Source organism: Cherax quadricarinatus, chromosome 5, assembly GCF_038502225.1.
Source record: "Cherax quadricarinatus isolate ZL_2023a chromosome 5, ASM3850222v1, whole genome shotgun sequence".
Lineage (NCBI taxonomy): Eukaryota > Metazoa > Arthropoda > Malacostraca > Decapoda > Parastacidae > Cherax > Cherax quadricarinatus.
In genome coordinates, this window is record NC_091296.1 from 24,481,615 (window position 1) to 24,494,179 (window position 12,565).

At 38.8% G+C, this 12,565-nt stretch overlaps 1 protein-coding gene across 2 annotated transcripts in view; it reads right to left on the bottom strand.

Annotated features, from left to right (window-relative positions):
- The window catches only part of LOC138855427 (uncharacterized), an 801,190-nt gene that overhangs the window by 712,794 nt on the left and 75,831 nt on the right, over window positions 1-12,565 (bottom strand). For both annotated transcript variants that reach the window (XR_011394664.1, XM_070104721.1), the window contains exon 2: window positions 2,599-2,616. Coding sequence is in view for 1 of the 2 variants with exons in the window: in XM_070104721.1 (XP_069960822.1) it covers window positions 2,599-2,616 (18 nt within the window). In the remaining variant the exon portion in view is untranslated. The remainder of the gene's footprint in view (window positions 1-2,598; window positions 2,617-12,565) is intronic.

Sequence of the window (12,565 nt, forward strand, 5' to 3'; positions counted from 1 at the left end):
ATCTCGTGTAAAATTTGTGATATCTTTTATTTAGGGCAATTTGGCAAATGTCTTGAGAACACAATTAACCAGCATAAATATACATTGTCTAGAGGACAAGAATGAAGTGCTTTGTTCATTCATGTAAGGGATACAGATCATTGTGTAGATTGGACTAATGCCAAAGAATTATTCTCCTGTAATTCTACAATTCAACGAAATATTATATAATCATCTGTTATCAAGCACGATGCGCAATATATTTCAAATATGTATTCTGGAATGTATAAACTTGACAGTCTTATAGTCCAGAATATTGTTCATAATCTTAAAGGTAAAAGTACTTTTCACAAAAATGGAAAATGGACAAATGTATGCGTGTGTTAGATTTGTGCGGAACTTATGTGTGTGAGGTGCTGTCACCTTCTCTGAGTGATGTGCCACCTCAGGGTTTAACATTTATAATGTGCTTCTTTTGTCTCTTCTTCCTAGTCCTCTGATGATGTGTGTGTAATCACATGGAACAGCTCAGGTTTTATTTTCTATTTGCTCTACTGTCCTAACCTCAACTGTCTAGACGTAAGTGCAGGTATTTAGAAGGCAGTTTTTTTTAATCAAAAGATTCAATATAAACTATTTTTTTGTTCGTGTTGCCCGTCTACTTTCATGTATAAACGATATTCTAACTGCACTCAACACTATGCAAAGGTGTTCATTTAAATGCTAATCATTTTTTTTCCATATATATTTTACATTGCTATACCTTTCACATACGTACCCTTGCTGAATATTTAAAGAGAAAAACTAATTACTTAGAAAATATACATGGACAAATAAAAACTGAGCTAAACGCAGAGGAATTTGATATGTTGGAACATTAAACCCGAAAAAACTGTATTAAAAAATTAGGAAACATTTATCAGAAAGAAACTTTATGTTACCTGCTAATTGGACCAAAGTATCACCTAAAGGCACACAAACAACAAAAAATAGCGATATGCCTCAATTACCAGAACTCACTTGTCGTAGAGGTAGCGTTTAGGCAAGCTGCAATAATATTATATTTTTCTTCAAACGAGTTTCCAGCGCCTCAAACCTCAGAAAGTGTTCTATAAAATAAAGGTGGATTTATGTACTCTTTTTTTAACCTTAGTCCAACATGTCTCAGAGTTTGCGTCCATCCTGGTACGAGGACCCTGGTAAAAGAACCTTGGCACGGACCCTGAGATAAGGACCCTGTGACAAAGACTCTGGAACAACAAGAATCGTGGGACAACCAGGACCCTGGGACAGCAAGGACCCTGGAACAACAAGAATCCTGGGACGACTAGGACCCTGGGACAGCAAGGACCCTGGAACAACAAGAACCGTGGGACAACCAGGACCATGGGACAGCAAGGACCCTGGAACAACAAGAATCGTGGGATAACCAGGACCCTGGGACAGCAAGAACCCTGGAACTAAAGGAATCGTGGGACAACCAGGACCCTGGGACAGCAAGAACCCTGGAACAGCAAGGACCCTGGAACAACAAGGACCCTGGGACACCCTAGAATCTTTGCGTGTTGTGTCTCCCTCGGAAAATAAAATATAAATTAATGATCTCCTTATTTCATTAATATTCATGAGTAAACCATTTCTGACCAAACAAGTCGTTAAAAAAATTGTCGGAAAAACAATGTAAATACGAAGCATTGTCAAACTTAACGATACTAACCCAACAAAGGCGCGTGAGGATAAAGGGGACAGAGAATAAGCTTGTAAACACCACCCAGAATCAAGCCACTGGCTATCAAACAGCACTGTAGAACATCGACTCACAGTAGTGGTAGAGACTTTGTGCTACACTCAGAGCAACGAGGAGAAAGTGTAAAGTGGTTAATGGGCCCCGCGAAGAATTATTAATTATTCGAATTCATGTTTTTTTTTTTTACGCAATGATAAGTTAGTATATGAACCTTTTAAAATGCCTTTCAGGTCTGCCTAATATTTTTATAATTACTAATGTAAGCTGAATACATATGCAGGATATATTATTCAACTAAATGTTGGTAAGGCAATATCTAGCAATTAAAAGGATACATGGATAATACAGGTGGTGTATCTTCCATGCGAAAGTTTATTTCCCTTTTGCAGTTTAAATTCACACTTCCATTAAAGCATGAATGCAAACATTGGCGATTTTCACTCATTTGTTGTCCCTTCCAACCCTATATGATCCCATCTCACCTCTCCTTCAAGAGGACGGGCGTGTATATTAACATCCTGCCTAGGTGACACTCCTTCATTGTCACATCTTACTACATAAGGTTAACATTCCTTCATAGCTTCACATTACCTCTCTGTTACCGTGCTGGTCAGCACTGCTTCTGCCCACACCGACAAGGACACCCGACACTCCTCAATGACGTAGGAAGCGTGTAAAGGATTTATTTACTGTCAAATAGTTCTGGCGAAGTTCAGTTCCCTTTATATTACACTTCGTAATTCCAAACATTAGAAGCCACTGATTTCCATATACCAGCATGTAAATTCTGCTGTTAGGGTTCATTGTGAAGCAGAGGGAAGTATTACTTACCTCAAGAACGCCAACAATCTTAAATAATTCTCATCACTCACCTGTTTGTAGACGCCCATCTGGAAAAAAGAAAGTCAGTTAGCCAAACGCATGCTTTATTGTCCTGATTAAGAGTTACTAACTTGCACATTTTTAATGTTGTGCATAAACAATTACACTACTTTCTTTATTGTCCTCAGCATAAACTAATGCCCTGCACATGTTTTATTGTCCTGTGAATGCTCAATTATCTTTAATTACTTTTGATATAAACAATTTTATATGATGAATTATATCAGAACCAATTTTCCCAATAGCCAAAAACATTATATACATTTTTTTTTCATGTACAGCAGTATTAGTCATATATCGCAATTATCTGCAACCCTTTCGGATTTGCTAATGACTCGTCGTTAATGAAGTAAGTTAGTCAAACAGCAAACGAAGCATAAAATGCAATGTGCATTTAACTGTGTGCATGTATACATTCATACAGTTAAATACTTTTGGCAAAACTTTTTTGCAGTCATTAATGATGCCTCATCAGTGCCATGAGTCATAATAAGAGGAATATGCAAACATCACACGAAGCTTGAGGCTTTGCGAGAAACTCTTTCGCCAACAATTTTCTCGTTTCTAGATGGCAATTTGAAGCTGACCGAACGATATATCATAACATAAACTTGAGACACGGAGTTTTGTCTCCGCTTCCATCCCTTGCAAATACCGTTACGTGATGGCACATATGAAAGGAAAACAGCATTTGCAACCACGGTACACTAGTCAAGCGTGTGTAATTATGTACCTCGGATTACCTATTTATTGCTACAAATGCACAGCTATCGTCATGTTCTATCATTTTTAGTCTGTCTTATTACATTTAAAATTTACATTAGCTGTAGCACTTGCTACCTGCTTCTGTAACCAATCTCACAATATGAAGAAAAAAACTAACAGTCTTTCGACACTTTCTTTTTTATTTACTACTGTGGCTTATTGTTCTCCCTGTTGATGGCGTTAAGGAATTATTGTACAATAAAGTATCCTTTATGAATGTGTATGTGGTTAATATGTCTCCTCTTTTCCACCTATCAGGCAAGAAGAACACATTTCTGTCCTATCTATTTCAACAAAACACCTAACAATCCTCAATATTCTCATGATTAAGAGTCTAAAGGATAATTTTTATGTATGGTATTATTGTGATAATGTATATATCTTGGTATTATTATTATTATAATAAAAAAGAAGCGCTAAGCCACAAGGGCTATACAGCGATATATCTTGGTAGAATTACCGACAATATGTAAAGTAAAAGGACACAAGTGCAACTAATGTGACATGTCACATTAGTTGCACTTGTGTCCTTTTACTTTACATATTGTGATAATGTTTAAAGTAAACGGTGTTCGTATATGCAGAAATATATATCTCTGTACATGTATCATGTGAAGTGATGTTTATATAGCCCCAGTCTCGGCTACGTAGAGTTAATTCTCTACTAGGATTTACGTTTTTTTCAACTCCTTTCTTTGTTAACTTGTAATTACTGTTGGTTGAACTCAAGCAGCCACTTGAGGTGCTATTCCTGTAGTGTGTAGAGGTGCAGTTTACTGCAGTGTTTTCTTCGTAATTCTCATCACTTATACATTAACTATCACTCATGGAAAGCATCATAGTTTTTACTAGAGTTCTTCAAAAACAAATTTATAATTTTTCGAATGAAAGAATATAGAGTGAATGAAATTGTGTACTGTGTGATTGCTCTTTATCATTATTATTTATAACAATAAGTATATATATATATATATATAATATATATATATATATATATATATATATATATATATATATATATATATATATATATATATATATATATATATATATATATATATATATATATACTTTCTAATAGTTCTACACTCAGAACTTCCACGCGTTAACTGCTCTATTCGTAAAAAAATCCAATATTTTTTTTACCGAGCTTCTTTAGCAACTTAAGTCAATTTTTTAGTCCTTGAACCTACTAGGTCCCTCCAAAAAAGTCATCTGTGAATTTTTGCCTAGCATTGGTAGTGAATATATTTCGTTCTCTCACGTTTTCTAATGAGGGTAACTTCTTTGTTCTAAACTTCTTCATATCTCTTCCCTAAGAACCTTTTTTTTTCTAGTTAAAAAGCTTTTATTAATAGGTGCTCCATGCAACAGCTGATTCCTTATTTTTAGTCTTACACGTGCTGTAAATAATTACTTTGGTATGTCTTCTCCATATACTCAAAAAGCTATCCAGTACATTCATGTGGTCGTCTGAAGATAATTTGTACTTATTATCACACCAAAATCTTTCTCTCTATCAATTGTTCTTACGATATCATCACGTAATTTATACTTTTTCCCATCTCCATCATACAAGCTTGCGTGTGTGTAATTACCTTTCTGATATTACCTATTGTGTGTGTGTGTGTGTGTGTGTGTGTGTGTGTGTGTGTGTGTGTGTGTGTGTGTGTGCGTGTGTGTGTGTGTGTGTGTGTGTGTGTGTGTGTGTGTGTGTGTGTGTGTGTGTGTGTGTGTGTGTGTGTGTGTGTGTGTGTGTGTGTGTGTTTGTTTGCGCGCGTGCGTAAACACCTAGTTGTTGGTTGCAAAGATCAACTCTTAGCTCTTGGTCCCGCCTCTTAACTAAAAACGACCAGCTGCACTAGTTTTCTGCCTCAAGATACTGCCGTGCCTAACCTCGAATCTATGATGTTTACCCCCACAATTTCCTACCCTTCAACCTACCCTGAGGCTGAAGACGGGTACCCGGACATCCTATGGACTCATTTGCATCCTTAACTTTCATTTACGGTCCTCCTCCTGCCTCTCATTTTGTTTCTGTTTGTCCTGTCAACTATTGTTACTTCGTCCGTTGATCCTACTATCCACAAAGGTCATCAAGATCAGTTCTTTTTAGCTTCACTTAAGTCAGCCGTCTGAGCTTCGAAAGCAATAATGTTGCAAACCCCTCGACTCTCTTCTAGTTTTTTACACGATTGATCTTGAGTACTGGCGTACACGTACCCACCTTTATGTACTCATCTGTATGTGTTTGCAGGGGTCGATTCACAGCTCCTGGTCCCGTCTCTTTGCTGGTCGTTACTAGGTCCACTCTCTTCTTTCTCCAAGAGCTTTATCGCACCTCATCTTCAACTTATGAATGGATCAAGCCTCCACTACTTCAGTCTCCAGATTATCCCACTTCCTGACAACTCTAAGGCTGAAGAAATACTTGCTAACATTCCTATGACTCGTCTGAGCTTTCAACTTCCAATTGTAACCTCTTGTTCTATCTCTGAAACATTCTGGCCCTGCCCACTTGGTCAATTCCCCTCAGTATTTTGTAAGTCGTTATCGTGTCATCCTTATACTCCCTGTTCTCCAGTGTCGTCAGGTTGAGTTCCCTTAACATCTCTTCATAGCTCCGGGACTAGTCTTGTTGCAAAATTTTGCACTTTCTCTAATTTTTGTCATGTTTGACTAGGTGTGGGTTCTATAAAAGTGATACATACACCAATATGGGCTTGACATACACAGTGTTATGAATGACTCCTTGGATGTTGAAACGCTGTTCTTAATGTGTAGAGAGGGAAAAGGGAACAAAGAGGGAGGGGATGGAAAAGAGGAACGGAGTGGGAGTTGAGCGAAGACAACGTGGGGAAAAAAAGCGGATGTGGAGGGTTGGAAAAGAAAGAGGTAAGAGGGTAGTTAGAAAAGTCTAGGATTTATAAGAGGACTCTTCACTTAAAGGAAGGGAAGTGTGGTGGATGGGTAGAGTGTGTGGTATTCCTGGGGATTTTAGGGAAGGACTTGCAATAGACGGTGAATAGGATGTAGAGGGTAAAATTTAATGATAGGCGGACAACCATCTGGTGGATATCAAAACGTATTTCCTTGTATTCTTAACCGGGCATCCTGTTATTGAATGATGGGTGGTATATTACTTCTAGAAAGACACGTGAGCAACCACTATGAAATTTGTCTTAGTGTTTGCTCTAGTGTCTTTCTAAACAAAATTTGTCGGTATCTATTACCAAGGTTTATACCATATTAGTTCTAGTATAACAGCTGGTCATCAGTATTCCTGTTACACAGTCTTGTCACAGTTCAGTTTTTACTTTAATTCTCCAGTGGCTCAATCCATCCGTGTCATTACTCCTCCACCTCCACTCTTCCTTTTCATCTTTATCATGTCATGCCCTCTAGGAATCTTATTTATTACTCTAGCAATTTTGTCTGTAATAACATCCATATTCTCTTTACCTTCAACCTCTCTTTAATTGAGAACATTTGTGATGATATCGGCATTTTTGTTTATCACCTGCATGTTCTTATCTCCCGTACGTGCGAGATGTTTGTTTGGTTCTTGCCAGTTTCTGACCTTGTGACAGGAAGGGGTTTTCTGGAATAACGATGGCGAGGTCAGTTCTGGGTAAGCGAATATAGTATTTATTATTACATGTTGTATTGGGATGATTAATGTGACAGTTGTCTTGAGGAAATGTTGACTTGTGCAGCGGCGGCCTATATTTTTGGGGCCCTGAAGCTTATACTGTTATGGGGGGGGGCCTTCGTAACCAACAACGGCTAGCCTGCATGATATTTTAATAACCTTTTAATTTATTTTAACCATTATTCTGTCCTGAATTGCACTATATTATGAATATTATGATTTTTGAAAACCCTTCTCATACAGTAGACCCAAAGAATTTAAGCAATGTGGACTAAAGTGGCTTCTGGGGCCCCTCCGGGGTTAGGGGCACTGAAGCTTTAGCTTCATTAGTTTCATAGTAGATCCGCCCACGGAATTGTGTCAGGGAGGAAATGAAGTATAAAGTTTGGATTGGGCAATTCTGTAAAAGAGTAGTAGATCAAGTGAAAGAGATGGGCTGTCGGGAGACGAGGATAGTGGAGCTGTGTGGGTGTTTACTGTAGTACCAGTGTGTTGGTGAGCGAGCGTGGGCATGTGTGATTACGAATGCATGTGCACAGGCTTTAGTGAGGGCACGTGCACTTGTGCCTTGCGGCAAGGTGACGCTAGCGGAAATGCCAGACATAATAATTCATGACAGGTTGTGAAGGTCGTCTCAGGATACTCACAAGGATGAGGAGTGAAGTCGTGGGATTTACGAAACGTTCTTACCTTACGTCATTCAACGATTTTGGTCGAAAGTTAATTACAGAAATGCACACTAATTCTCGTAAAACTAAAATATTACAAAAATATTAAAATCATTAGAAACAAAGTGCACAATACCAGTACCATGATAAGTTAAATAAAAAAACGAGCATCAGTTTAAAAAACATTAAACTATAAATGTCAAAATACAAGACTTCCCTTAAATGTCTCCGAAAAGGCCGAAGAAGTGTGCAGACATTTATAACGTGCTCCACAGTCAGCACCGCAAGGCAGACTCTGAAGGGTCAGGAGCGTGAATATTTGCGAGACGCATGTACCCGACAACTCAGTTTACATAGAATCGATGAATAAACCATGTACATCACCTGGGTATCTTTATCATAAAGACGTTTCGCCAACCAATTATTTTAATTGATGCAATAAAGATGATTAGAATCATCTCATGGTGACAATCCTAGTTGAAAGTGAAGAACCACTCACCCATTTCCTGTAGAACTTTGTGTAAGTTGTTGCCCACAATTCTCGGGGCACTATGCTACCCTCCCTGTGGTGTATACAAATTACCTAGTTCGATGAATCTTATAGAGCCAGCTGGCCAAGTGGTTAACGCACTGGCCTGTGAGTTTTAGAACTCACCTGCCATGGATTTAAACCTCCACCCGTTCCCTTTCTCTATGTTACTATAAAATGCTTCTTTCAACAAGACACACATTTAGGGGGATTTAACCTGGTGCGGATTTAACCTGGTGCATAATGATTTAAATTATTTAAAATATTAAAGCTACATATGTGATAATATTCGGGTGATGTGACTCGTTATACCTTGATACGCTGTACGAATTATACTTGACAAGTTACACCTTAATACAATGTGAAAATTATACGTGGATAAAACACGCGAATTTTACCTTGACAGGCCGTGCAATTTTTACCTTGATACACCGTGCAAATTATACCTTGATATCCCGTGTAAATTATTTTGTGTGTCTATTAACTTAAATTAAATAACCTAAAAACACGATTAATTACAGAGTGAATATTTATTTCTAAGCAAAACGCAAAACAGAGCAACTAACAGAATACTATACAAGCTAGAGTAACTCGCAACATACCACATAAGCCAGGAAAAAACACAACATACTCGTAAGCCATGGTAACCCTCATACAACATACGCCATGGCAACTCACAACATGCAACATAAACCAGGACAACTCACAGCATACAACTTAAGGAACGGCAACTCACAACGTGAGCCAGAATAACTAGCATACTACATACGTCATAGCAACTCACATGCTACATAAGACAGAAAAACTCATTACATACAACACAAGCCATAGTAACTCGCAACATACAACATAAGCCAGAGCAACTCACAGCATACTATATATGCTTCGGCAACTCGCAACTTACTACATAGGATAGAGTAACATCCAACATACTACATAAGTCAAAGCAACTCTTGGTGTACTGAAGATTGTAATCAATGTCGTAGTGGAGTGAGTAACGCGACCTGGACGAGGCACCGAACTCTTCACGGCAGGGAACTCCTAATCTCAAATTACAGTTTCTTGCCTGTGTTGCATAAACTATATATATTTTTTAATACAGGCACGAAAAGCAAACGCACACAGACCCTATCCGTGCACATGCGCATGCGTACATGCAGCCATGTGCCACAGGGTTGCACATGTACTAGTACATGAGCATCACACGAAGGAAGACACAGAAATGCTGGGACCGGTACTGTTTCTTACATATGTAAATGTGCAAGACAGGTATACAATACCGACAAGATGAAAGTTAAGACACTTGTGCAACATCTGGTTATGTTTATTGTAGACGTTTCGCCATCCAGTGGCTTTATAAGCGTCAGTCTCCTTGCCTGTGCTTCAGAATCTCTACAACCACGGTGCTCTAAACACCACCTCCAAGGCTGAGGGACTGATTACCTCATCTTTTGTATATAGTTCTTCTGATTTCTTATTATGTCCAAGAATCTGTATTGATAAAGCCACTGGATGGCGAAACGTCTACAATAAAGATAACCAGATGTTGCACATGTGTCTTAACCTTCATATGTAAATGGTTTCCAAGGAGAAATAAGGTCCCATGTTTAGCTGTTCCCGGAGGATACTATAATAATTATTATTATTGTTGTTGTTAACTGTTATTCCTAAAAGAGTACAAAAAAGGGGTGATACAGAACTTAGGGAATAGGTGATAATCAGATTCGATCCATGGAAAGTGAGGGTAGCTTCAGCTCTTTGGAGCTTTCACTGGTATCGATGCTCTTTCCTTGAAGGACCTGGCAATGTAAAACTTACGTGAAAAATAAGAACAAAAGAACACGGCAAGGCTCCATACGACACGAACAGACAGTATTAGGGACAGTTACACAAATGGCTACTGGAATTCACTTAGGCATATGAAAAGTTGTGAAAATCGAGAAAGAAAGAGAAAAACCGGGAAGGACTGAATACTTGGAGCAAGGAACATAATCTTGGCCGGGGTAAGTGCCAAACAGTTCGCTGGCGATGCTCATCCTGCGAACTGAGATGACAGCGTGTGTGCTACTGGATAACATCAGAATGGTGTTGAGGAACCTTAATGGATAACATTTAGAACCTAACATACGAAATATGCCAAGACTTAGCACTGGTGTTATGTATACATCTTAAAATATTGACAAGGCTAGAAGAATTCCAAAGACTAGCTACAAAATGGCTTGCAGAGATAAAAATTATAGGAGTTACAAATAATATAAACCATGTTAAGCCGAAAACCCATTGGACACGCGTTCATTGCATGACAGTAGAAAAACAGAAAACACGATAACCAAATGCACGTTTATACATGGATACGAAAAAAACTGAGTATTATTATTTCTTCCCTCCATCAACAGGGAGAACAAGACAATATAACTGTAAACTGAAGAACTGGTACAGAAAGAATAGCAGATATTTTTCTCGCACAGTAAATGAACAGTGAAATGATACAAGAGATAGTAAGTTCTACATCTACTAAAAAATTGTTATTTGATAGCTAAAATACTGAAGATGGTACGCAACGAACGAAGCATAGCTCCTGTAGTTATCTATATGCACAGACCCATGTGTGTACAAAGGCCGAAGCTAAGGGGCGGGTATTATGAGAAAAGATAAAAATAACTAAAACTAACGTCATTTTATTGGAGGACGAACAAAGTAGCAATCACAGGGTACACATGCGGAGACTAGAATGAAAGGGATAAAGAAGAGGGCAGAGATGGAAGCTGAAAATTCAGATGAGCAACAGGAATGTTATTCTCTATAAAGGGTTCAAAACCTCTTCTATACCCCGCACACCTTGCAAATGTTTGATTAATGTTGCATCACCTTCAAGAGTAATATCACATTTGAAGATGAAGTCAAATTTCTAATTTCTGAATCACAAATCGAGCCAAATACAGTACCGCGGGTGAGCAAAATGAACTCAAAAAATAAGCTTTTAATTCAGTGCATAAATTGCAAATATAAACTGAGTAATTATAGAAGTTTTTAGTAAAATAAACGGAATTGTGCTTTTCATTAGGACTCTGTGTCTCACCCCCTGAAATGCCATCTCGCACTTCCTGGGATGTTCGTGCACCCCAGGTTGGGAACCCCAGCTCTAAAGGATGTTATATAGAAACTAACCAGGAGTAAACATGATAGAACTCGGCATTGAACCAAAAAAGCAGTAGTGTGGGGGAATAGTGACTCGACCTGACTCGACCACTGCAAGCGTAACTATGATGGGTACTACTCGGTGAGCACACTCATTTACACACAGATTTATGCAGTCACTAGGACACAAGAGGCCACAGTTGTAAACAGAAAAAAATGAGGTGTAGGAATAACACTAGCAAGTTTTTTCGTGCTGTTGTGGAATAATGGAATAGAGTAACTAAGAAGAGCACTAGGTGCTACAACCATTGGTAATTTTAGCTACACAGAGGACTGATTAAACGTTGAAGACAAAATACTACAAGCATAGTTCTGTTCACAACATACTATGGTTAGAGCTACTTTGTAGGTTTGTGCTAAAGTTCGGTTAGTATCGGCTAATGTTTATGACACTGGTATCTCCCCAAAATTAAGTATCGGTGTCCGCAAATATTTTGGTATCGTCCCATTCCGACTATTTTGTAATTGCGCTAATAAAGAAATCGGTAAACAGGAAATCATAAACAGATTGTCACAGACATACGAATGAAGACACTCACATATCGACGAAGCCACACACAAACACGCGCGCACACGCACACACACACACACACACACACACACACACACACACACACACACACACACATAGTTTGGGAAGCGATGTAGTGGAGGCAGGATCCATACATAGCTTTAAGCAGAGGTATGATAAAGCTCACGGCTCAGGGAGAGTGACCTAGTAGCGATCAGTGAAGAGGCGGGGCCAGGAGCTCGGACTCGACCCCCGCAACCTCAACTAGGTGAGTACAACTAGGTGAGTACACACACACACTCTCTCTTAACACTCACAAACACCGACACCAACTCTGCTCCCTCCCTGACCATCTACAACCTACCCAGTCACCATCTCCACCACCTCTGCCGCAACCATCTCGCAAAATCACAAGTCTTTGACGTTATCCCAGTAAGGATGGGGGAAAGAAGAAGAAGAATGGTAGGGGAAAAGATGTATTAAGTCAATAATTAGGAATGGATGAAGAGAGAAGCAGTAGAAAGCTTGGTGGCCCATCCACTTCTCGTTTTTACATGATGCTGTATACTGTATATGTAATTTGCATATTTAATGTCAATATGACAGACAGGCTGCATATCGCACGTCACAGCTC